Source organism: Bos grunniens, chromosome 14, assembly GCF_055505025.1.
Source record: "Bos grunniens cultivar Pamir isolate PY7600 chromosome 14, Bosgru_T2T1.0, whole genome shotgun sequence".
Classification (NCBI taxonomy): Eukaryota; Metazoa; Chordata; class Mammalia; order Artiodactyla; family Bovidae; genus Bos; species Bos grunniens.
This window is the reverse complement of record NC_141178.1, coordinates 16640146-16667772: the sequence shown is the minus strand read 5'-3', so window position 1 is coordinate 16667772 and position 27627 is coordinate 16640146. Positions and strand designations below refer to the sequence as shown.

The window sequence follows — 27627 nt, the reverse complement described above, 5'->3', positions numbered from 1 at the left end:
GAATTTGAAAGGGAAACACTATATGATAACTATTTCAAGATACAGTGTTTTAAGGTTTTTTAGTACTATACACCTGAGCCCCAGGTAACTATTACAAACAAACTTCTTTAAATATTTTTTATTCAAGAGAGATATGGGACATGATTAGAAATAGTGCTTTATGAATTTGATTTTTATACCTATTAATAGGAAAAGCTTGTCCAATGAGAATACATGTTGACAAATAGACATTTTTTGATCAATGCTGAGGTAATTGTACAGGTTTTTAAAATTAAATAAATTGCAAACAGAGATTTCTGTAGCAGGTTAATCCTGATATCAAGGTTTTTGCTCTAGTTTAAGCATTGCTAAAGATGGCAAAGATCTTTTTTGGCCTTTTTGAGCATGTGATATAAATTTGGTGCTGACGTGGGTCTATTGTATTACGTATTAAGAAAATTATTTGTTTTCTGAATGTCAGTGGAAGATATTCCCAAATCCTTAGTGTGAGTTGATTAAAAAGCATATATTTGTTCATATTTACTGTAAGTTCCTGAGTTAGCTATAGAAAGTCTGCTTTTTAAAGAGTGTCTTCTAATGAAGCTGGTCTTTCTACTCAATACAACTTTCTACAAAGATGACATTTTGTTTCTACCAAGGAGTATTCATAGTAGGGTATAAAGTAAATCTATGTGAATTATTTCTGCCATGTAAAAGTTTAAACAGTCTTATCCAATAAAGGATACCTCTTCAAAAATAAGATATGCTCCAGGGCATTCTTGTTTTAAAGCATATTCATACAGAAATTTGCTAAATATTTTTTAAAATATCTTATTTGGAAAAGAGAGTCCAACAAACTTTTTGGTTAAATAATGGAGTGCAGAGTTCTGTTCTAGTCAATACAAAAAATTGTATACAAAAATCACTTAAAGTCTGTATATTTTAGTTATCTCCAATGGAAAAAATGATTCCTTGGAATTTGTAATGTTTACTATAATGTAGGTAGCGCTGCTGCTGCTAAATCGCTTCAGTCGTGTCCGACTCTGTGTGACCCCATAGACGGCAGCCCACCAGGCTGCCCCGTCTCTGGGATTCTCCAGGCAAGAACACTGGAGTGGGTTGCCATTTCCTTCTCCAGTGCATGAAAGTGAAAAGTGAAAGTGAAGCCACTCACTCGTGTCCGACTCTTAGCGGCCCCATGGACTGCAGACAACCAGGCTCCTCCGTCCATGGGATTTTCCAGGCAAGAGTACTGGAGTGGGGTGCCATTGCCTTCTCCGGTAGGTAGTGCTAGTGGTAAAGAATTAGCTTGCCAATGCAGGAGACAAGAGACTTGGGTTCTATCCCTGGGTCAGGAAGATCCCTTGGAGAAGGGCATGACAACCCACTCCAGTATTCTTACCTGGAACATCCCATGGTGGAAGAACCTGGTGGGCTACAGTCCATGGGGTTGCAAAGAGTCAGACACAACTGAAGTGACTTAGCATGCATGCATTGAATATTCAGCAAATGACTGTCACTTAATCTCTCTTTATACATTTGAACAACCTATCTACTTCTGGAGGGGGAAAAAATCCCCCAGTAATCCTTGGTTTTTACTCTGGCGAATTCGTTTTTTTTTTTTTTTTAATTAATTAACTAAAAAAAAATTTAGTCCATGTCTCTGGGCATGGTGGGATCTTAAACCCCTGACTAGGGATCGAATCCATGCCGCCTGCAGTGGAAGCATGAAATCTTAACCACTGGACCATGGAGAATTCCTTACTCTGAAAAATTTCTGATGTAATTGATATAAACTGAAGCCCAGGCATCAGAATTTTTTTAAAGTCCCTAGCTGATTCTAATGTAGATAAGAACCATTGAACTGTAGATTCTAGTGTTGGGCTTTATAGCGTAAATATTTATTTAGTAAGTATTTATTTAGTATTATTTATTCAAATAAAAAAGTGAAGAACTTCTTCCATTTTATTTTTTGAAGTAACTTTTAATTTTTGACACTTTTAGATTTATAGAAGAATTGTGAAAGTAGTTGTACAGAGTTCCCATATACTCATATCCAGTTTCCCCTGTTATTAACATCTTATGTTAGTGCACTGCATTTGTTGTAATTAATGAACCAGTCTTGATAAATGTTTTCAACTAAGATCCATACTCTATCCATATTTACTAAGTTCTCACCTGGTGTCGTTTTTTCTGTTTCAGGACCCATCCAGGATACCACTTTTCATTAACATTTAGTCACCACCCCATGTCTCCTTAGACTCCTCTTGCTGTCACAGTTTCTCAGATTATCTGTTTTTGGTGACCTTGAGAAATTTGAGGAATTTAATTAGGTATTTTGTAGAATGTCCCTCAGTTGGGATTTGTTTGATGTTTTTTTCTTATGATGACACTGAGGTTATTCATTTTGGAGAGAGAGACTATAGAGCTAAAGGCTAGTCTTATCTCATTTATATCAAGAGCATTAAAGAAAAACTCATTTCCTCTATTTGTAAAACTTCTGATACCAGATGTGTGGGTTTTCTACCCCAAACAATTCTCTGGTTCACCAACTGGGTGTCTTACAGTTTAATTCATCCTGATGCTAACGACCTGGAGTTAGCACAGACCCTACAGACCCTACAGATTATGGACTCAGTCTCACCAATCCGTCTCTTCCCTCACTTCAGATGCTTCTCACAAGTGTAGGTCTCCCGTACTTGGACCAACTGGCTATAAGTCAGGGGTTCCATAGTGCCCTCCTGAGATTCATTAATTTTCTGGAATAACTCACAGAACTCAGGAAAACACTTTACTTACTATTACAAGTATGGGATATAACTCAGGAATAGCCCAATGGAAGAATCACCTGGGGGTAATGGGGTATGAAGAAGGGGGTTGTGGGGGTCCATGCCCACTCTGGACATGTCACTCTCCTGGCACCCCAGTGTATTCACCAACCAGGAAACTCTCCAAAACACTCCTTTTAGAGGTTTTATGGAGGTTCCACGACAGAGATACGATTGATTAAAATATCGGCCATTGGTGATTAACTCAATCCCTAACTCCTTTCTCCTTCCTGGAGGTCAGGAGGGTAGACCTAAAAGTTCCAGCCCTCTAATCACATGGTTCCTCTGGCAGCCAGCCCTCATCCTTTAAGAGTGTCCGTATTAGCAAAACCCAGATATGGTGGAAAGGGACTTATTATGAATACCAAAATGTGCTCCTCCCACGCATATCACTCAGGAAATTATAAGGGTTTTAGAAGCACTGTGCCAGGAACTAGAGACAGATCAAGTCTGTGTTTCTTCTTGTATCACATTATCACAAGTACGCTCTGTTAATATGACTTGTCACTGTCAGTGTTACCATGATCACTTGGCTGACATGGTGTTTGTCAGGTTTCTGCACGATGAAATTACTCTTTCCTCCTTTCCATCCTGTACTCTTTGGAAGGACATCATAATATGGAGCCCACACTTGAGAAATGGGGAGTTATGCTCCCCCTCTTGGAGGGCAAAGTGTCTACATAAGTTATTTGGAATTCTTCTGTATAGGAGATTTGTCTGTTTTCTCCCTTTACTTATTCAGTCATATATATCTTACTGACTCATGGTTATTTAGTTTACACTTTGAGTTATAATCCAATACTTCCGTACTATTCTCTTGTTCCAGTTGTTCCAGCTGTGGACATTGGAGCCTCCTTTTATGATTGACTCCTTTGTCCCTTTGACATAACCGCATCATTGTGGGTTTGCTTTTACTTTACTTCTTCCTTATTCTCTGACACTGTAAGATCCTCTAGACTCAGTTTATATATTTCCTGCCACAGCTTCTAGAATCCTAGGAGACTAGTTCCTTATTAGCAAATGGTATCAGAAACTATGATCCGGACTGTAGGTGTACTTGTTGCTGCTGTGGGAGTATTGTCCCTTTATCGACTCCTCTCAGCAGATAAACCAAGCAGATACATATATATATATATATATATGTGTGTGTGTGTATACTGTGTCTTCATACATACATACGTATATGTGTGTGCATGTATATATATATATATATATCTTCATCTGTTTCTATATTAAACTAAGCGTGAATTCATACTGGTGTCTCTGAGTTCTAATCCGTTACCACATGGGTCGTTCTCTCTGTCTCCTTGCTTGTTTATAACTGCCGCAGTGGTGAGAAACCTGGTTCCCTGCACCTGTACCAGCCACTTTGCCAAGTGTTTCAGTTCCTGTGTGCATGTAGAGTCGTTTCTGAATTGTTAAGCATGTCCCCATGGGAACAACTTTATCAAGTAGAGCACGGTGCTTAGTACGATGCTTTTTAAGTCTTACAAACTCCACGCACTTTCAGGGTTACTTGGGTTAGTACCTTCTCTGCCCACCTTGCTCAGTGAAGTTCTTTCATACATTTGTAATGCAGTTAGATGTTTTGGTGTGTGTCACATTCTGCATTACATCCTGAGATCTTGCATACGTTAAGCTTCACTCTTTATTGTATAAACATCTTATGAGTTTTGACAAATGCATGGTGTTACATATTTACCACTGCAGTACACTGAAGAATACTTTCACTGCCCTCAAATCCCTGTGCTACCTGTTCAGCTCCCCTCTACCCATCAAACCCTGCAGTTGCTCTTCTGTTTACCGTCTATAGTTCTGCCTTTTCCATGTCGTGTAATTGGAATCAAACAGTATGTAGCCTTTTCAGACTGACTTGTCTCACTTAACAATAAGCATTTAAGATTCATCCCTTTTTAAAATTAACCCCATTTTAATTTTTAACTAAACAGTATTCCTTTGCATGGATGTATCACAATTTGTTTTTCCATTCGTCTATTGAAGGATATCTTGGTCGTTTCTAACTTTTGGCATGAATAAAGTGGCTGTAAACATTTTGTGTGGATGGAAATTTTCAGATCAGTTGGGTAACATACCTAAGGACTGTAGTTGGTAGAATATCTAGGACTGTAATTGGCAGATCCCATGGTATGTTTAGCTTTGTAAAACACTGCTGTGTCCTCTAACAGTGTTACACCATTTTTTCATGTTCACCAGCAAATGAGAGTTTTGGTTCCTGAGCATGTCCACCAGCACTTAGTATTGTCAGGTTTTGTGGGGTGTTTTGTTTTTGGCATTTTAGACATTCTAGCAGATACTTCAGTCAACATTAGTTTGAGCAAACTCCATTGAGATAGTGAAAGACAGAGAAGCCTGGCCCACTGCAGTCCATGGGGTCACAAAGAGTCAGACCCAACCTAGCAACTGAACAACAACGACAAACCAAAGCCGTGGAGGAGTACCATGAAAGAGCCTCCCTTTCCAGAGGGATCAAACGCTGAAATGACTCCTGAAGGATAAGGAGTTAATTAGGCAAATGAGGTGACCTAAGAAGTGGTCTCAGCAGAAGCAGCAGCCGATGTTTTTCTTTAAAGACTTTTTGAGCAATCCCACTCTTGCTTAAGGTTTAATCACCAGATGCAGAAAGTCTGTTGATTCCCTAACTGCCTGAGCTCTCTCCCTTGGGGTTAAAAAAATGCATATGCTGCTTCCTGCTACAGAAAGACTTGGATGACCCATGGACACCTCAAATTAAATAGGTTCTAAATGATCTCATCTTACCCAGAAAGTTGCCCTGTAAAGAGTACTTCAGCCACAGTATGATACAAGGTGGAAAGAGAACATGATGAAGGAAAGAAACAAAGGCTCTGACTCTCAAGAAGTCTGGTTATGAATAACTTGTTGTTTTTCCTTTAGTTGTTTAATGGTCAGAATATTACTAAATTTTTATACTGAGAAGAAAGGCCCTAGAAGAAAGGGATAACGTGACTGACTGAAAAGGCCTGCATAGACATGATTCTCTAGGAAATTTTGAAGAATCGGCAAAAAAAACTCCTGGAACTATATAATAAGTGAATATAGTGAAGTCATGGATACAGGGGCAATGTAAAATATTCATTTGCTTTCTGTTTACCAGCAATAAGTAACTGGAATTTGGAAATTCTGAAAAATCCTTTTAACGAAAAAAGAAATACTTAAATCTGACAAAATATGTATAGAATCTGTGTGCACTGATTTAAAAAAGCAAAGTTCTAAAAAAAACTGAGAAACATTCCATGTTCACAGATTAAAAGACTCAAAATGTGGTTAAGATATCATTTCTTCTTAATGTATAGATTCAGTTCATCCACAATAAAAATTCTAGCAAGCTAACATGTAACTGCTGAACAAAATGATTCTAAAGATCACATGGAAAGGCAAAAGGCCTAGAACAGCCAACACAATAATGAATAAGAAAAAATAGTTTGAAGACTCCAATTTACAAACGTCTGTAAAAATAAAATAATCAAGACAGTGTGGTATTACAAAAAGAATAGACATGTATTATCAGTGATAAATCAATGAAACAGAATAGAGGGCTCAGACACAAACCCACACAAATATAGTCAGCTGACTTTGGAAAGGCCACAAAGGCAACTCAGTGGAGAAAGAATAATCTCTTAAAGGCGCTGGAGCAACTTGATGCTTATATGGAGGAAAAGAAAAAAGAGCCCAGACATATACCTCAAGGCTTTCACAAAAATTAACTTGAAATAGATCATAGACCTTAATACAACATGTAAAACCAGGGAATTCTGAAAGAGGTGGGAATACCAGACCACCTGACTCCTCTTGAGAAATCTGTATGCAGGTCAGGAAGCAACAGCTAGAACTGGACATGGAACAACAGACTGGTTCCAAACAGGAAAAGGAGTACGTCAAGGCTGTATATTGTTACCCTGCTTATTTAACTTAAATGCAGAGTACATCATGAGAAACGCTGGGCTGGAGGAAGCACAAGCCGGAATCAAGATTGCCGGGAGAAATATCAATAACCTCAGATATGCAGATGACACCACCCTTATGGCAGAAAGTGAAGAACTAAAGAGCCTCTTGGGGAAAGTGAAATAGGAGAGTGAAAAAGTTGGCTTAAAGCTTAACATTCAGAAAACTAAAATCATGGCATTCGGTCCCATCACTTCATGGCAAATAGATGGGGAAAGAGTGGAAACGGTGGCTGACTTTATTTTTTGGGGCTCCAAAATCACCGCACATGGTGATTGCAGCCATGAAATTAAAAGACGCTTACTCCTTGGAAGGAAAGTTATGACCAACCTAGACAGCATATTAAAAAGCAGGACATTACTTTGCCAACAAAGGTCTGTCCAGTCAAGGCTATGGTTTTTCCAGTAGTCATGTATGGATGTGAGAGTTGGACTGTGAAGAAAGCCGAGCGCCGAACAATTGATGCTTTTGAACTGTGGTGTTGGAGAAGACTCTTGAGAGTCCCTTGGACTGCAAGGAGATCTAACCAGTGCATCCTAAAGGAGATCAGTCCTGGGTGTTCATTGGAAGGACTGATGTTGAAACTGAAACTCCAATACTTTGGCCACCTTATGCGAAGAGCTGACTCATTTGAAAAGACCCTGATGCTGGGACAGACTGAAGGCAGGAGGAGAAGGGGACGACAGAAGATGAGATGGTTGGATGGCATCACTGACTCAATGGACATGGGTTTGGGTGGACTCCGGGAGTTGGTGATGGACAGGGAGGCCTGGAGTGCTGTGGTTCATGGGGTCGCAAAGAGTTGGACACGACTGAGCGACTGAACTGAACTGAACTGAAAACCAGAAAACTTCTGGAAGAAATCATAGTATAAAATCTGTGTTACCTTTGGTTTGGTGTTGAGTTAAAATACCAAAACCAAGATCCTTGGGGAAAAAAAACAACAAAAAAACAAAAAACAACTGGTGATATTAAAACTAAAGCTACTGCACTGTGAAAGACACCATTAGGAAAATGGAGAGAGAGATAAGCCATAGTTTGAGAAAATATTTGCAAAGCACTACCTTATTTGATGGCATCACCGACTCGATGGACTTGAGTCCGAGTGAACTCCGGGAGTTGGTGATGGACAGGGAGGCCTGGCGTGCTGCGATTCATGGGGTCGCAAAGAGTCGGACACGACTGAGCGACTGAACTGAGCTGAACGTTATTTGAAAGGACTTGTGTCCAAAATACACGAGCTCCTTAAAAATCAACAATAAAAAAACAAGACAATTTAAACAACGGGGAAAAGTACTGAACAGACACCTTGTCAAAGATCATAAATGTCAAAAAAGCATGTGAAAAGATGCCTAAAACCTTTTGTCATCAGGAATTGCAAGTTACACCAACCATGAGTTGCCACTAAATACTTGTTAGAATGCCTAAAATGGAAAAAAAAAACCCTGACAGTACTACGTGCTGGTGAACAAGCTCGGCACCAGAAACTCTCATTCATTGTTGGTGGAAAAGCATAAATGGTGTACCACTGTTAGAGAGTTTCTTACAAAGCTAAACATACCATAAGATCTACCAGTTGCAGTCCTAGGTATTTATCCAACTGATCTTGAAATTAAAGAGCTCCTGTGTGCTCCCGTGGTATCCTGTGTTGAGCTCTGTGCGAATGCTTAACTCACTGTATTTATATTTGTCTACTTTCTAATTTTCTCCACTAACCTGTGCATTTCTCAAAGACAAAGACTATATCTTAGCGTACTGCCTGGCACATAGTAAGTGCTTACAAATACTTCAGATTTATCAAGTCAATAAATATATGTGTACAGTTCTTTGCAATGGACTTTAACTGACTTTACCCCTTATTATTTAGCATAGTGCCCCAAGATTATCATCAACACCGAAAGTATCTACATTTAAAATAATCAGGTATGTCCTGGCACATGAAGTATTTCTGGAGCAGTGCATAAATCACACATGTCATAAATATTTGTTTTGGGGGGAACTGCTTGTTTTTGTCGCCCTGACTTGACGTTTCTCTGCCCCAGAATGTCATTTGTATCAGCAGTTTCAGTAATGTAAACTGCGTGCTAAAATTAATATTGGTATTTTGTTGTGATTCAGACAGTTTTCTTCTAAATTGTATGTTTTGGAAGCTGATTTCTTAAAGTCATTTTATAATGTTATCATTTCTGAGTTTATAAAAGATTTCTTTTGTTAAGTATTTATTAAAGTTTCTGATTATTGCTAAAAACTATCCTAATAGAGCAGAAAAGGAGTAGGAGAAAGAAAAGATGAGAAAAAGACATTATTTTCAAAGACAAATTAGCTCTAAGTTCTGTTTGTTCTAAGAACATAATGCAATTATAAATCTTTTTATATCAATGTAATTTAGAATGCAATGACAAAGTGATATGAGTACATGATATTTCCTATTGTATGTTTCTGTCAATTTTGTAGAGTCAGCAAGTTTCCTGAGCTCCTGCTATTTTATGCAAGTCGTTGGGGCGATTACTGCATGTAGATATGTAGATCGATTACTGAATGTATTAATGAATATAGATATGTCTTTTGAGAAACATAAATACTGCTTATATGAAAAATAACATGGCAGTGATGGTGCTGTTTTAAAATATGTCAGGTTTTTAAAAAATCAGTGGCCAATAGTCTTTCTGAAAGATACTGATAGTATGTTAGTAAATTTAATAACCTATTTTATAAACTTGTTTTATGTGTGTAAGTCACAAATTAATGGAATTTGTTCTAGCCTTTTGTCTTTGGTGCCCTCTTGTGGATTTTTACTAAACTGTTCGTAACAACAACAGTTTTTAAAGAAGTTCCTTTTATCTTAAAATGCTTGATTTTATAATCTTTATATTTTGTTCATCCTTTGACGTGCTTTTGGCTGTGGGAGAAAAGAGAGAAGTCATGGTTAGGGTTGCTTTACCTTTTAATTTACTCTGTGATATATCAGTATTGTGCACAGGGGATGTAAGATAATCTTGTGTTTGAAAGCTTTTAATGCAATGCCAGGAACTTGTACCGTCTTGCATCAGGGAGCCTCTGAAGTCCTGCCCACACGCCTTCTCACCATTTCTGCTTGTTGTGCTGATGAACAAGTCTTTTATGACTCTTGGAGATCCTGAAAGCTTTGATGTAACTTTAAAACATGCCCGTGAACATGCAAAAAGCTAGGATCCATGAAGGCAGACATTTCTGTTTGTTAAAGACAGATACGTCAAAGGCAGCAGCTGTATAAGCTCTTGTGCTGCTGCTTTTGCAGTGAAGTAGAAGGACCACCTACTTACAGCAGCGGGAAGCAAGTTTATTCTTTGTACAGATTTCCAGATACTGTTAAGTCTTAGCAATATTTAATGGGCGAATATCAATTTATGACTTTTTCCCCCAACCTGTCAGGCACTGAAGCAGTGCTTAAGGGCAGCGATTTGAAGGGGAATATTTCTGATGTTTTCTCAGTAGTTCTTAGCTCATTTGGGTTGAAGGTGGCACGGAACGAGACCAGAGTTAGCCAGATGCTCCTGCTGTGGGCTGTTGCACTTGTAACCTGGAAACAGTGGACACTGTAGATGTGCGGATAACAGAAGCGATGAATAAGTGCTAGTCTCTCCATGTTTGGAAGTGGAATGTAAAGGGAATGCGTGCCCTGTTCGGTCGCATCAGGAGTTTTAACGTGCCCTAGTGCAGAGTGCCTTTACTTTAATAGTACACAGGACTCTTCCATGGCATGAGGCATACAAGCAACTGCACAAGAGTTCCCTTTGATTTTTGCCTTTTCTAAGTCAAGAATGATTAAAATCTATTTGGTAACGCAGGTTAGCATGTAAGCACAAGCTCTAGTTTAGTTCTGCATGGGGAGAAAAGTGAAAGATCCCTGCCACAGGTTTCCCCAATTTTATGCTCATTTCCTTGAAGTTGCACTGCATATGCCATGTTGATTTCTTATTTGACTCTTTGACCACAAATTAGTTATTAGATTTCAGTGCCTCTGTCATGTGCCGAAGTAGGAAATTCCATTGTCTTTTTTTTTTTTGCTTATATATAACTGGCATTATCTATTTCATTATCTGTATTCATCTATTCGAATTAGAATCTTTTACAATTTTTTCTTTAAAGTCAGTTTGGCCTTTTGGGTCCATAATATTGTAGTTAATTTTTTTTTAATTGGAGTTTGGATGCTTTACACTGGTCTGTCAGTTTCTGCTGTACAACAGAGTAAATCAGCCATACATTTACACATATGCCCTCTTTTTGGGATTTCTTTCCCATTTGGGTTACCACAAAGCACCAAATTGAGTTCCCTGTGCTATACAATAGGTTTCATTAGTTATATTTTTTATACATAGTATTGCATATATGTCAATCCCAGTCTCCCAATTCATCCCACCCTTTTGCCCCCTTGGTATCCATATGTTTGTTCTCTATGTTTGTGTCTCTGTTTCTGCTTTGCAAATTTTCTAGATTCCACATATATATGTTAATATATGACATTTGTTTTTCTTTTTCTGACATTATACTCTGTATATGGAGAAGGCAATGGCAACCCACTCCAGTACTCTCGCCTGGAAAATCCCATGGACGGAGGAGCCTGGTGGGGTGCAGTCCATGGGGTCGCTAAGAGTCAGACATGACTGATCGACTTCACTTTCACTTTTCCTTTCATGCATTGGAGAAGGAAATGGCAACCTACTCCAGTGTTCTTGCCTGGAGAATCCCAGGGACGGGGGAGCCTGGTGGGCTGCCGTCTAAGAGGTCGCACAGAGTCGGACACGACTGAAGCGACTCAGCAGTAGCAGCAGCAGCATAGTCTGTATAACAGTCTCAAGAGCCATCCACATCTCTGCACATGACACAGTTTCGTTCCTTTTTATGTCTGAGTAATACTCCATTGTATACATGGACCACATCTTTTTTACCCATTCCACTGTTGATGGACATTTAGGTTGCTTCCATGTCCTGGCTATTGTGAATATTGCTGCAGTGAACATTGGGGTGTATGTGTCTTTTTGAATTACAGTTTCCTCTGAGTATATACTCAGTAGTGGGATTGCTGGGTCACATGCTAGTTATATTTTTAGTTGTCTAAGGAACCACCATCTGTAGTGACTATATCAATTCAGATTCCCTTTTCTCCATACCCCTCTCCAGCATTTGTTTGTAGGCTTTTTGATGGTGGCCATTGTGCCTGGTGTGAAGTGATACCTCATTGTAGTTTTGATTTACATTTCTCTATTAATTAGTGATGTTGAGCATTTTTTCATGTTTGTTGGCCATCTGTATGTTGTCTTTGGAGAAATATCTATTTAGGTCTTCTGCCTGTTTTCTGATTGGGTTGTTTTGTTTCGTTTTGTTTTTCATTGAGCTGCATGAGCTGTTTGTATATTTTAGAGATTAATTCTTTGTTGCTTCACTTGAAAATATTTTCTCCCATTCTGAGGGCTGTCTTTTTGTCTTGTGTATGGTTTCCTTTGCTGTGCAGAAGCTTTTATTTTAAATTGGTCCCATTTGTTTATTTTTACTTTCATTACTCGAGGAGGTAGGTCAAAAAAGATCTTGTGGCGATTTATGTCAGAGAATATTTGCCTGTGTTTTCCTCTAAGAGTTTTATAGTATCTGGCCTAACATTTAGGTCTTTACACTATTTTGAGTTTATTTTTGTGTGTGGTTTTAGGGAGTGTTTCATTCTTTTATGTGTAGCTGTCCAGTTTTCCCAGCACTACTTATTCAAAAGACTGTCTTTTCTCCGTTGTATATTCTTGTCTCCTTTATCATTGATTAGGTGACCGTAGGTGTGTGGCTTTATCTCTGGGCTTTCTGTCGTGTCCACTGATCTGTTTTTGTGCCAGTACCATACTGTCTTGATGATTGAAGCTTTGTATAATCTGAAGTCAGGGAACCTGATTCCTCCAACTTTGTCTTTCTTTCTCAAGAATGCTATGGCTAGTCAGGTCTTTAGTGTTTCCATACAAATTGTAGAATATTTTGTTCTATTTTACAATTTTTACATAGAATGTAAAAAATTCTATGAAAAATGCCATAGGTAATTTGATAGGGATTGCACTGAATCTGTAGATTGCTTTGGGTAGCATAGTCATTTTCACAATATTGAGTCTTCCAATCCAAGAACATGGTATATCTATCCATCTGTTTGTGTCTACTTTAATTTCATCACATTCATTTTTTTTTTCCTGAAAAATAATCCTTCTCATGCTGTAGTAGTATGCAAACTCAATGCGACCCCATGGACTGCAGCCCACCAGGTTCCTCGTCCTTCAGGACGAGGGATTCTTCAGGCAAGAAAACGGGAGTGGGTTGCTGTGCCCTATTCTAGGGGATCTTCCTGATCCAGGGATCGAACCTGCATCTCCTGCATTGCAGGCAGATTCTTCACTGCTGAGCCACTAGGGGAAGTCCTGAATACTCAACAGGAGTATCTAATTGAATCAGTGCCACTGGGATAAGTTCTGTAACGATAACATAATGGTATAGAATTGTATAGGTAATAAAGAATTTAATATCATTTCAAGGAGAAAAATAAAATAATTAGAACATTGCAAAGTAAAAAGACACCCATTTATCTAAGAATAGTCTTATTCATGTTAGAAATGACAAATGCTTTCTAAAATGTTTGTGTTAATATCCTTTAAATCAGATAGTAGCTGAATATTTAGAAAATTTTTTAAGGTGGAAGATATTGCAAATGTAAAGACACCTAGTGCAGTGGCTCTGATTATTTCTCAGGCTGTTATTGCATAAATCTGTCTCAGCAGTGGAGTAGGATTTCCTAATAATGTTTTCAAATATTTGTATTCCATGTGGATTTTATGATTCATAACCTGGATTATCGTCAGTGCTCTGTTTTGCATTCCTGGCACATGATGACCGCTGATTGAAAATGCTATTGTATTCCTTACTGGAATTGGCGGCTCTCTACAGTGGGGAAGCATCTGCTCTGCAGACCTTTTTCTATAAAGTATCAACATGTTTTCCTTCTGCTTTTCTCTTGTAAGAAATAGCAGAGTATGTATAAATGAAGTGTAACTTTGGAAAAACATTATAAATAGCTCTTTTATTATGAAAATGTTAAAAGAATCAAATGAAATTTTAATAGCCATATGAAAGATCAGGAATAATTTGAGTTAATGATTTAGAAAAGTAAAAAGTGTTAACTGAAACGTTCTCAACACCATCACCAAATTATTAGTATTTGAGTTTTCTAATTTCATAAGAAAACAGCTCCTCATCCCTTCTGTGCTTTATTGCTCACTGTTTGGATGCCACCCTCTCGTTAGTGACCTGATTGCTCATTTTTTTTTCTTTTACTGTCAGTTTGTAAATTGGTTTAGCATCCTTTAGCAAAGTGACTATGTAAGTGCAAGTAATACGCAGGAAAGGCTATCCCTTCCAAACTTGATTCAGTGTTTTTATAATTTTATAGGTTATCTAAGCCAGTTATGTGAATCCAGAGACGCAAGCTTCATTACCTCAGCATAGATTCAATTCCGATACAGAATATAGAAAGATTTCAAAGTATTATTTCACATCAACCAGATGTTATGTTTCTTATTAAATTTAATGGTCACAGTACTGAATCTTACAAGAATGAGAGATAAATGACTCACACATATAAAAATAGATTTAGCTTAGTATTTTGGGAATTAACTGGTTGCAACCACAGTAAAATAAGATATTAAACTAGCAGTAGATTTTTTTTAAGGACTGGTAGAAAATCAACTTTTTTCTTCCTTCCTTAGTGGAATCTACTGAAAAGAGTAAATCTCAACCTTTTTTGTTAACTTTTTGACCAAAGTGCAAATTAGTTTGGGCTTCCCCGGTGGCACTAGTGGTAAAGAACCTGTCTGCAAGGCAGGAGACATGAGAGATCGGGATTTGATCCCTGGGTCAGGAATATCCCCTGGAGGAGGGCATGGCAACCCACTTCAGTATTCTTGCCTGGAAAATGCTATGGACAGAGGAGCCTGGCAGGCTACAGTCCTTGGGGTCGCAAAGAGTCGGGCACGGCTAAAGTGACTTAGCACATGCAAATTAGTTTACTTATGCGTATATCAGTTTCTTCATCTCTTAACTTAGCAAAACGAAACATGCTATAGCTGACCTATAATAGAAATTAACCTAGAGTCGAGAAATGTTGTAAATAAATTAAAACCTTATAAAATTGGAAGTTAGCCATTGGGCTTTAGAATCAAACAACCTGGTTAGAATCCTTGCTTCTCCACTTATTGGTTATATGATCCTGGACAAATGATTAAACCATTTGAACTTCAGTTTCATCAGTTACACAATGGGGACAGCAGTGTCTCACAGTATTAATAAGAGGATTAAATAGGAGTGACCCACAAAAAGTCCTTAGTAGAGTGCTTTTAACTCATTGATGATACCTATTCAATAAATAATTGACTGAATAATTCTAATTCACAGTATTTTTCCTCCTAGTTTCTTTATAGCCATTCTGTGTTTTAAATAACTAGTTGATTTAAATAAAATTCTGTGGTAGAACCTAGTATATAACATTCTGTGCTTCAGCACTACCTCATAAATAGGGCTTTAATGTTAATATAACGGATTTTGTAATGAGAACAAGACTTTGTAATGGGTACCAGATATATAATTGTTAACAAGATCTGATTACTTCCCTTATAGATTTTATAGTCCAATAGATTTGGACAAGTCAGATACACCTACAATTACAGTATTGTGTAGTAGGTATATGATCAGTGTAGATAAGCACAAAGCTGATATAACAACACAAAAATATGGCACCTGTTTCAGACTTGGGGTATCTAAACTGAGAATGGATGTCTAAGTGTAGTTCTGTTGTAAAAACAAGTTTTAATATGAAGCATGCCTTTATGTACATATATTAAATATTGTGTGTATATATATATGTGTGTGTGTGTGTGTGTGTGTGTGTGTATGCTGCAGTCCATGGGGTCACAAAGAATCAGACATGACTGGGCAACTGAACAACAACAACATTAAGTATTATAGTCTTCTCATCCTTTAAGAACTTAATTTAAAGGCAGTATCCTCTATGAGGCTTTCTTCATTTGATAAGAGGTAGAGTGAAGGGCCCTGTTTTTTTTATTCTGTTATTTGCCAACACAGCATTTAACAAATTGCCTTGTAATTTATTTTTCATATGTCAGGCAATTTCTCTTAGACCTCAAACTTCTTAAAAAAAACAAAAGTGGAGCAAAACTGTTTCTTATTCTTTGTATCTCCAATGCCTAGTCCACTCCTTGACATATTATGAATTTACAATAAATGCTTGTTAAATGAATTAATAAGTAATTATATTAATTACTTCATTTATTAAATAAATTTGTATGAAGTCCCTACTGTATACCAGGTGTTCTAAGCATTGGGAGTTCATCTGTGAAAAAGAAGGCTTCCTTGCCTTCATCAAACTTAGATTCTAATGGTAGAAAAGCCAGGTACAGGCGATGAAAAATATAGAAGGGTAAAAGATTGATGGGGACTTCGATTTTGGATTGGTGGTCAGAAAATGCCTCACTAAAGAGGTAACATCTAGCATATAAATGGAGACCTGAGTTAAGAAGAAAATAAAACTGCCTTAAAGAAGAGCATTCCAGGCTAAGAGATCAGCCAGTTTAAAAGGCTGAAGAGGAACATGCTTCAAATGCTCAAGAAACAGCACCGGAGGCCAGGCTGGCTGGAGCTTGGTGAGTGAGAAGGAATGTGATAGGAGATGGGATTGGCAGGTGTTCCTGGGCCAGATCACATTTGGCCAAGATAAGGATTTTGGGCTTTTTGGTAACTGTGACGGGAGGCCAAATGCGGGGTTGGTGAGTCAGAGAGTAACATGATGTGATTTGTGTTTTGAAAGGATCAGTCTGCCTGTTATATGGGAGACTAATGGGAACAAATAGGGCAAAAAGTGAAAACTGCTAGGAGGTGGTTGTAATAATCTGAGAGACGACAGTGGCTTTGACTAGGATGGAACAAGTGATTTGTATGGGGCCCTTTCAGCAAAAGATCTGGTGACGTAAGCTGCGAAAAGTGTAAACTTGCACCTCTACCTTAAACATTCAAGTAGATCAAAATTTAAAATGTAAATAAGGTACACGTACTTGGTGGAATAATGGATTAAGACATGAAGGAACTAGTTTCTTAGTCCCAGTTCTACTTTTAAATAGGTGTGTGACCTTGGGGAAGTCCCTTACTTTCTATGGGCCTTGGTTTTTTTATGTATAAAATAAGGGGTTGAATTATTAAAGCTTCATGATTTTATAGTTCTGTGAAAAAGTAAATATACAATGAATACTTACACTTCATGGGGTACTGAAGGGAGTACTTTAGTAGATTCAGAGATAGTTATGATAAGGCTTTCTTGTCCATAGGTATTGTATTTATAAAAGATTTTACGGAACAGGTACAGTATGAGATCATAAATTTAAATGCAGAAGTGCAACCTGTAAGGCAGGTTATAAATTCTCAAAGTTTGAAAAAGGGAATAATTAATAAAGACTGAATTAGCCATGAAGGTAATGCTATGCTCTGCTAAGTCACTTCAGTCATGTCCGACTCTGTGTGACCCCATAGACGGTAGCCTACCAGGCTCCCCGTCCCTGGGATTCTCCAGGCAAGAACACTGGAGTGGGTTGCCATTTCCTTCTCCACATGAAGGTAATAGGATTTAATTAAAATGAATTAGCGAGGAAAGACCATCCTGGGTAGTGAAGAAGACACAAACAAAGATGAAGTCTTAATGAGCATAGCATGATATGGGTTTATGGCTGCTAGAGACTCAGTTGAGGTCAGCCTGACTCTATTGCATGATACATGAACAATGGGAAAATAGGTTGACTGTGTAAAACAAGATAACAAGGACATTAAAGTCTAGGCAGCTTTGTTTAGCTTTCAGTGCAGGTAAGAACTGGGAGCCATTATAGATTCTTTAGCAGAAGAATATTATATAATACAAGTAGTTTTCAAGAAACATTGGTGTAGTATGTATACTTTAAAGGTGAAACTACTTTATTCCTAGTAGCATGGAAGCATTTGGCATACCTTTTCTCATTTAATCATCATAACACCAATGAAAGAAACCCAAGTTCAGAGAGTTTAAATAGCTTTACTAAAAGGTCTTAAGACGGCTTCCCGGTGGTTCAGTGGGTAAAGAATCCACCTATGATACGGGAGACCCACATTCGATCCCTGAGTCGGGAACATCCTCCAGAGAAGGAAATGGCAGTTCACCCCAGTTCTTGCTTGGGAAATCCCATGGACAGAGGAGCCTTGTTGGCTACGGTCCATGGGGTCACAAGAGTCGGACTCGTCTGAGTGACCAAATCACCAAGCAAAGGTCTTAAGTCTAGTAAGTGATTTGCACTAGGATTTGAACTAACATCTCTCTGATTCTAGAAGGTTGGGGTGCTCTTCCTTCAGTTACCCAGACATGAGTTGAGGAATATACTCAGGAGCAGTGGGAATGGAAGAGACAGAACCAAGAAGATTTTTTTGAAGAACTTGTTGACTGTTGGTATATAGGAAATGAAAAAGAGTAAAGCCATGAGGACATTGAAATTTTGCTCTCAGATAGCTAATGAAGATACCTGTGCTTTGCAGTGGTTGTTTTTGGGGCTGGAGGCAGACTAGAAGGGCCATGGAGATGGATGAAATGATCTCATTTGAGATTGTTGAGTTTTAAACATCATTAAGCTTGTAAGTAGTAAATAAAGTCAGGAAGATTTTCAGAATTTGTGAGTCCTCAACACGTAAGATAGTTGAAGGCATAAGAATGAAGAAGTCTTCTAAAGGAGGAGAAGCTCATGAAAGACGAGCAAAGGACTTGAGATATAATGCTGAGTTTATACTGTAGGTTTAGGAAGAGGAGGGCTGTCAAACTGCTGAGAACAAAGTGGATGTTCCTGTTCTCCAGTATTTCCATTTCAACTTTCTGTCAGAACTTAGGTTTTGTTTGTTTGTTTTTACTTAAAGTGAAGTAGATATAAATGAATCTCAGTACAAGATCAAGTTTTTCCAAATAGCACATTGCTTGGTTTCTCAAACAGAATTTGTTAGTTTAGTTTTTTGGCCCTATTCCAGTTTATCTTTTGGTGAACGTTCTAAAGAGCATTTTTGGTTCATACTTATGTCACTGACTTGATTCTTCTGTGTATTTCATTTAAAAGCCAATGGCTGGGATATGACAACAAAAATACATGCAACAAAAGAAAAAGATAAATTGGACTTCATCAAAATGAAAGCTTTTGTGTGTCACAGAAACTGCCAAGAGAGTAAAAAGACAGCCTATAGAATGGAGAAAAATAATTGCAAATCATATATCTGATAAGGGATTAATACCCAACTTAAAAAGAACTTATTTGGCTTAACAATAAAAACAGCCTATAACACTAAATGAGCAAAGGACTTGAATACAGATTTCTCCAAAGAAGATATACAGATGGCCAATAAGCTCATGAAAAGATGCTAAACATCACTAGTTTTTAGGAAAATGTAAATCAAACCACAATGAGATACCACATATCCATTAGGATGTCTGTTAGCAAAAGGGAGGGGGTCGGGGAACAAGTGTTGGGGAGAATGTGGAGAAGTTGCAACCCTGTACACTCTTGGAGTATAAAATGGTGCATGCCGGAAGCCGGCATATTGCATATTGAGTGCATATTACATATTGAGTGCAGCACTTTCCACAGCATCATCTTTCAGGATCTGGAGTAGCTCAACTGGAATTCTATCACTGCCGGTAGCCAGCGTGAGGAACTCCACCCATGACAAAGGTCATGAGGAAGAAGGCTCGGCATACGCAAAGGCAGGATCGAGCTTCAGGAGTCCCCCTGGAAATTCTCGAGCATATACCCCCAAAACCAGAGTCTGCCTACTTTCTGCTTTGTGCTTTCACCTACACCTCTGACTTTACGGGGGGCTGTCCCCCACTACCTCTCTGAAAAAAGAGTTAGCTTACAGTTCCAGTTAATAATTCCTGGGTGTGACAGTGTTTAACCTACAAACTCCTTTGGAAATCCTCTAGCCTGCCTGAATAGGTTTTTCCGGCCACATGTGATTGTTCAGAGCCTCCCAACTGTGAGAGGCAGGAGATGTTCTAAACTGTCTAAACACAGAGTAGTTAAAAGATTGATTAGAAATTGTATTGGTGAAGGGATTTTCACTTGTTGGGCTAATGTTTGCTGCTAAGTTTCCATATCCCTTACCTGCTGTGTCCCTGGCAGTGTATTGATTAATATAATTGGTGTAAGTAGTAGCTTTAATGTTTGTAACCTGGGACCCTTGAGTTAATTCTTTTTCTTGTTATAGCCCACCATACCTTTGCTCTGTAGGAATGCAACTTTATCTAATGCTTTTGGAGGGTGGCTCCTGACCAATCACCTTTAGAGAAAAATAAGTTTTCTGAAGAAAGGGTCTTAAAATGTTAACAGGCCTCCGGGCCAGAAGATGATGCAAATCACCTAAGCTTTTGCATATGATAAGTTTGCAGGAAGAAAGCCTGGCTTGCTGCAAGACTCTACCCCTTCCCCCATTATCCTCTATGCATAACTTAAGGTATAAAAACTACTTTGGAAAATAAAGTGCGGGGCCTTGTTCACCAAAACTTGGTCTCACCATGTCGTTCTTTCTCTTACCTTCTGGCTGAATTATTCAGCCTCTTTTCTCCACTGAATTTCCTCACTGAGCTATCCTTATTTCAGCCTCTTTTCTTCACTGAATTTTACTGAGCTATCCTCATTCTGTTACTTTTTATATCCTTAATTAACATTTAATTAAGCAAGTGTTTCCTGATCTTCGCCTACGCCGTCTCTCCTTCGAATACCCTGGATCAGCCGGGGCTGGTCCCCGGCAGGTGCAGCCAATGCAGAAAGCATATAATTTGTACTTCCAAGTGCTCTCAAAAGAATTGAGAGCAGGGACTCAAATACAGATCCCCCTTAACATTTGATGGGGTTACATCTTAAGTAACTCACTAGTTGAAGCTATGATTAAGTCAAAAATGCATTTAATATACCTAACCTATCAAAAAGCCTAGCTTAGTTTGCATTCCCACCAACAGTGTAAGAGGGTTCCCTTTTCTCCACACCCTGTCCAGCATTTATTGCTTGTAGACTTTTGGATCGCAGCCATTCTGACTGGTGTGAAATGGTACCTCATAGTGGTTTTGATTTGCATTTCTCTGATAATGAGTGATGTTGAGCATCTTTTCATGTGTTTGTTAGCCATCTGTATGTCTTCTTTGGAGAAATGTCTATTTAGTTCTTTGGCCCATTTTTTGATTGGGTCATTTATTTTTCTGGAGTTGAGCTGTAGGAGTTGCTTGTATATTTTTGAGATTAGTTGTTTGTCCGTTGCTTCATTTGCTATTATTTTCTCCCATTCTGAAGGCTGCCTTTTCACCTTGCTAATAGTTTCCTTTGATGTGCAGAAGCTTTTAAGTTTAATTAGGTCCCATTTGTTTATTTTTGCTTTTATTTCCAATATTCTGGGAGGTGGGTCATAGAGGATCCTGCTGTGATGTATGTCAGAGAGTGTTTTGCCTATGTTCTCCTCTAGGAGTTTTATAGTTTCTGGTCTTACATTTAGATCTTTAATCCATTTTGAGTTTATTTTTGTGTATGGTGTTAGAAAGTGTTCTAGTTTCATTCTTTTACAAGTGGTTGACCAGATTTCCCAGCACCACTTGTTAAAGCTGTTGGTGGGAATGCAAACTAGTACAGCCACTATAGAGAACAGTGTGGAGATTCCTTAAAAAACTGGAAATAGAACTGCCTTATGATCCAGCAATCCCACTGCTGGGCACACACATTGAGGAAACCAGAAGGGAAAGAGACACGTGTACCCCAATGTTCATCGCAGCACTGTTTATAATAGCCAGGACATGGAAGCAACGTAGGTGTCCATCAGCAGATGAATGGATAAGAAAGCTATGGTACATATACACAATGGAGTATTACTCAGCCATTAAAAAGAATACATTTGAATCAGTTCTAATGAGGTGGATGAAACTGGAGCCTATTATACAGAGTGAAGTAAGCCAGAAAGAAAAACACCAATACGGTATACTAACTCATATATATGGAATTTAGAAAGATGGTAACAATAACCCTGTGTACAAGACAGCAAAAGAGACACTGATGTATAGAACAGTCTTATGGACTCTGTGGGAGAGGGAGAGGGTGGGAAGATTTGGGAGAATGGCATTGAAACATGTATAATATCATGTATGAAACGAGTCGCCAGTCCAGGTTCGATGCACGATACTGGATGCTTGGGGCTGGTGCACTGGGACAACCCAGAGGGATTGTATGGGGAGGGAGAAGGGAGGAGGGTTCAGGATGGGGAACACATGTATGCCTGTGGTGGATTCATTTCGATATTTGGCAATACTAATACAATTTTGTAAAGTTTAAAAATAATAAAGTTAAAAAAATAAATAAAAACTAAAAAAAAAAAAAAAAAAAGCCTAGCTTAGTCTAGCCTACCTTAAATGTGCTCAGAGCACTTAGATTAGCCTGCAATTTGGCAAAATCATCTAACACAAAGTCTGTTTTATAATAAAGTATGGAATCCCACACAATTTGTTGAATGCTGTGCTGAACCATAGTATTCTGTGAAACAGAATGGTTTTATAGGTACAGAAGGTTGTAAAAGTACGGGTTCTTTACATCCCCGATCACGTGACTGGCTGCTGCTGTTACAGAGCTTCATGAGAGTAGCTCCTACCAAATGTTGCTAAGGCTGGGAAAAGTTCAAAATTCAAAGTACTGTTTCTACTGAATGTGTTTCTCTTTTATACTGTTGTAGCATTGAAAAATACAAGTTGAACCATCAGAAGTCAAGGACCATGTATCTATAGATACTTATATACCAGTATTCAGAGCATTATTCATAATAACCAAGAGGTGTAAACACCTTAATGTCCATTAACAAGTGAATGGATAAACAGAAGGTGGTGGTGATGGTGGTGGGGTGTGTGTGTTTGCACACACATGGTGAAAAACCATTCAGTCTTAAAAAGGAATGAAATTCTGACATCTGGGACAATTTGGATGAACTTTGAAAACATTTTGCTAAATGAAATAAGCCAGACACGAAGACATGATTCTACCTATATGAGGTGCCTAGAATAGGTGAATTCATTGTGACAGAAAATAGAACAGAGATTCCATACTTTCTATGAGAAAGTAGAATAGGATTGGGAGAAGGGAGGAATGAGGAGTTAGTTTTTAATGGGTACAGAATTGAGATAATGAAACATTTTTGGAATAGGGTGTTGATGGTTGGATGATAACTGTAAATGTTCCTAATGCCATAGAATTGTGCCCTGAAAAATGATTAAGATGGTAGATTTTATGTAATGTATATTTATAATAATTTTTTAAAAGCTAATGGCTTTGTACAAAGTTATAAACATTATTAAGGCTGTTATAATAGTGCCAACACATTCTGTCTTTAATGTACTGTCTTTTATTTATTTTGTTATATATTCTTTGTTGATTATCTACCTTATCTGTCTTAATCCTACTTTAAGAACAACTGGCCACTTTCAGTTTCATCAAACAATTTCTATTGCTTGAGTTTTAATACCTAAAGCCTTCCTTTGAATTCTTTAGGTTATGTTGGATTGTTGGCGCTTAGGATAACACTAAATGTATGTCCTTACATGAAAATTAGTAGTAATAGAATTTTTTTATTATTAAAAATATGATAATGCTCATTTCTAAGATATCCATCTGTGTTAGAAAAGCCTGCCTTCATTGCTGTGCTCTGCCTGCAGGATGAGGATGAGCTGGACTCCCACACCATGGTGAAGACGAGCTCGGAAAGCGTGGGCACCATGAGGGCCACAAGCACGATGAGTGAAGGGGCCCAGACCATGATCGAGCACAACAGCACCATGTTAGAGTCTGACTTGGGGACCATGGTTATAAACAGCGAGGATGAGGAAGAAGAAGATGGAACTATGAAAAGTATGTGGCTTTTTCCCCCACTGAATATTAATCTTCTGTTTTGAGAGTATGCTTCTATAGAAACCAGGATAGTTCTATGTTACTTGTTACACCCAGTTATGGAAAATTTTGTTTCTTGACTTTATTTAACAGTCTAAAAAGAAATGATAGAAATGAACTTACAGAACAGAGAGAGACTCACAGACTTAGCAGATGAACTTATGGTTGCCAGAGGGGAAGGGATAGCTAGAGAGTTTAGGAAGGTCGTGTACACACTGCTACACTCAAAATGGATAACCAGCAAGGACCTGCTGTATAGCACAGGGAACTCTGCTCAGTGTTATGTGGCAGCCTGTGTGAGAGGGGCGTTTGGAGGAGAATGGATACATGTGAATGTATGGCCGAGTCCCTTCGCTGTTCACCCAAAACTACCACAACATTATTAATTTGCTATACCCCCGATACAAAATAAAACGCTTAAAGTTTTGGTGGGGGGAAAAAAGTGAAAGGAGTATGGCACAAGTAAGTTTCAGAATTTCTTTTAGTGCAGCAGAAAGCCTCTCCTCTTTAACTGAGGGTTTATGGAACTTTCTATTGACGGATACTAATCCAAAATTTAATTTGTAAAGTATTTTTGAGATAGAACGATAGAGATAAAAAAATTCCTCACATTTGCTTTTCTGATTAAAAAAGTAAACCTAAAATTCATCCCAAATAATACAATATAGTACTATTTCATGTTGTCCAAATTATCAGTGAAGCTGCAGTAACACAGGGGAACAGCTGAGGGAAGACATAAGGGCTAAGGTGGGAAAAGAAGAAACACTGGAAAGATGACTCAAGGGATGAGCATCCTCAGGCAGAACATTCAGCTCGGTGCATACTTACTACTGCTCGTCATGTGAGAGGCACAGTGCCAGGGGCGCTGCGGGGCTGAAAGGACGGTTAAAGCTTTCTCTCTGATCTCCTTTGCTTACAGTGATGAAGACAGAGATACGTTCACAGGCTAGCATTTCTCTTTGTATAAACATGGCTCTTTAAGATTGCAGTGAACAATGTAGGACATTGTGATTTCTCCGTTACAGACAAAAGCAGATTAATTACCTCTTGATGCCTACTGACCTTTTTCTTCCCCCACTACCCTAGTCATATGTGCTCAGTGTCAGAGTCTAAGCACAGGCTGGTTTTTATTACATAGGACTTCTTCCCAAGGGCACAAAAGCAGCAATATATGACTTCTTGCACTGTAGAGCCTATAAAGTTATAGTCAACTGATTTGCTGATGTAAAATGGATATAGGTAGGAATTTCCTCTCCAACATTTTTGTTTCTTTTTGCCGCTCCCCTCCCGCCCCATCCCCCTCAACACACACATCCCATGAGGAGGCTGCTTGATAAGCTCATAGCTTCGAGTCATTTGGCTCACTGCCATTGCTTTCTTCACATTCCTTAGTAAACATACCCGTTATGGTTGTATACTTTGAAAGGGAGGGTTGTGAAGCACAAGATGAAAACACATTGCCAGATATTGATAGTTAATCCTGGGTGGGAAGGGGTGTGATTTTTTTCTTTTATTTTAATCTTTCATGCTGATGGGTTTCCTGAGCCTTTGCCCTGGAAAGCAGTCTAACACTTGCCTTCCTAGCTGAGCATATTACTAGAATAGGGCTTCTGCATGCTTAACATGCTAACAGACTATACTGGACGGTCTCGTGGCCTCCAAAACCAGCTTCTGTTAGGGTACACGTCATACGCCCTGTAGACTGAAAAGACAGATAAGGTCATTTACAGCACGCTTCCCATCAGCAGGTACCATCGGTTTTCCACAGCTTATAAAATTCTTCTAAGTCAGGTTTTCTGATTCTTAACAGACCAGTAAGATCATCGACTGCTTCGTTCCATCTTCAGAGGGCTACCGAGCTCCTTATGACACTACATAAACAACTTTTCCCATGTAGTCCATACAGTTAAACATCATCATTTAAACAGTAGTTAAAAATGAGTATATATGGAATCGAACTCACATTAGATTATTCTGTTTCAAGGAAGAGATATGTTATAATGATTTATCAGACCTCATGCTTTAAAATAACAGATTTCCACATGTTTTGTGTAATGACTTTTAGCTTTGACAACCACAGTAAACATTCAGATTATGTCATAATTTTATATCCTAAGCATGATTTTTTTCGGTCACAGAAGTTTTATTGAAAGCTCATTTTTAAATGGAGCAGATAGTGGTTTATGTAGTTGCTTTATATGCTTGAGCAAGTTTTAAATCTCATGAGCCAACTTTCCTTGTATTTTAAGTTTCCACAATTTAGACATCATGTTATAATATGAGATTTCCATGTACCCAAAAATTGAACCAAATGATGTTAGTGTAATCCCTGGTTTTGTCATAGTGTAATACAGCAGTAGTATAGAATGTAAAGAAGTTACTGAGGCAGAACTTACTTTCCGTGAAACTACATAATTAGTTTTAGTTTTGTTTTTCCTCATGATGTTAATCTTTTTTAAAATGTCTTAGATTAGTTGGTATGAGCTCTTAGGTTATGTTAAAAGTTAATGAAAGCCCCACTTGGTAATGTGTCTTTAGCATTTTTGTTCCCTAAAAGGATTATATATCTATATATTCCCTAAAATATGAAAGCGTTATATAGTTTTCAGTTTTCTAAAATATCTACAGTGTTATATGCTGAAAATTCTGGTTTCCATCACCTTTACCATTGGAGCTTCAAAAGAGTTGCCCAATTTAATATTCTTGACAGTTTAAATTATGTCTGCATACTTTTTTATACCTGTATCCATGAAGCTAGAAATTATAGGCCTGTTTTCCTTACTTCTTAAAAGTGTGATGACTTAACTCTAGGAAGCAAAGTTGTTAAAAGATCTTTTGAGGGAAATGGAGAAAATGACAGTAAATATTTAAAATTTAATTTTTTTTTTAAACGGGCGTAGACCTGGAGAGCACGTCCAGAGAACTCCGTGCTTGCTTCCAGCAGTGCCAGCGTTACTCTGACCGTCCCGCCCCTGCTCTGCATCTTCCCGTTCCCGCTTCCCTGGGCTCTTGTTACTCACGGGATGTCGAGGCTTCAGCTCGGTAACCCAGGTCTTTCAGAATCTGGCATCAGCCAATATTTGCCAATAGATTTCTGCTGCCGTACATATTATCTTTTATCCAGACTAGTCTATGCCAGTTGGAATTATGAGGTTGACAGTAAGTATAAGCAGATTGGTTGTCATTGAGGGAATCAACATTTAGGATTTTTTTTTTATCCGGAGGAAATAGATTAGGATCAGGTCAGGAATCCGTTGTCATTAAATTGATAAACTAGTAGAGGTTATTTCTTTGTGGGTAACTCTAGAAGAGCAAAACTGTTGCAGCAAAGAAAGAGTGGGGGCCCTTTAGCTTGTTCAGATCTGCTGTGTTCCTACAGTGGAACTTTCTGACCTCCCAGAGCTGGGGCTGGATTGGCATATAAGAAATCGAATGGCAAGGTGATGTAATGATCAGGGAACACTCAGCTGATTCGATACCTCCTGACTGGGAGTATGATCAGTAATGTGTTGAGATAACTTGCAGGTGAGAGAATTGTATTCCACCGTTTGTGAAGTTTGATGTCTTTTTTTGAGAAAATGAGGGAAGTACCATGTAAGCAAGATGAAGTTAATTTTTATTTTATTTTATTCATTTTTTATTTTCAGAAAAGAGAATAGAAGGTAAATTTCTCAGGCTATAGCTGGCAACCCACTCCAATATTCTTGCCTGGAAAATTCCATAGACAGAGGAGCCTAACAGGCTACATACAGTCCATGGAGTCACAAAGAGTCGGACACGACTGAGTGACTTCACTTTCACAG

At 38.3% G+C, this 27627-nt stretch overlaps 1 protein-coding gene across 4 annotated transcripts in view; it reads left to right on the top strand.

Annotated features, from left to right (window-relative positions):
* The window catches only part of STK3 (serine/threonine kinase 3), a 309842-nt gene that overhangs the window by 189042 nt on the left and 93173 nt on the right, over nucleotides 1-27627 (top strand). For all 4 annotated transcript variants that reach the window (XM_086336068.1, XM_086336067.1, XM_086336066.1 and 1 more), the window contains one exon: nucleotides 23593-23785. In XM_086336068.1, coding sequence (XP_086192194.1) covers nucleotides 23593-23785 — 193 coding nt within the window. The remainder of the gene's footprint in view (nucleotides 1-23592; nucleotides 23786-27627) is intronic.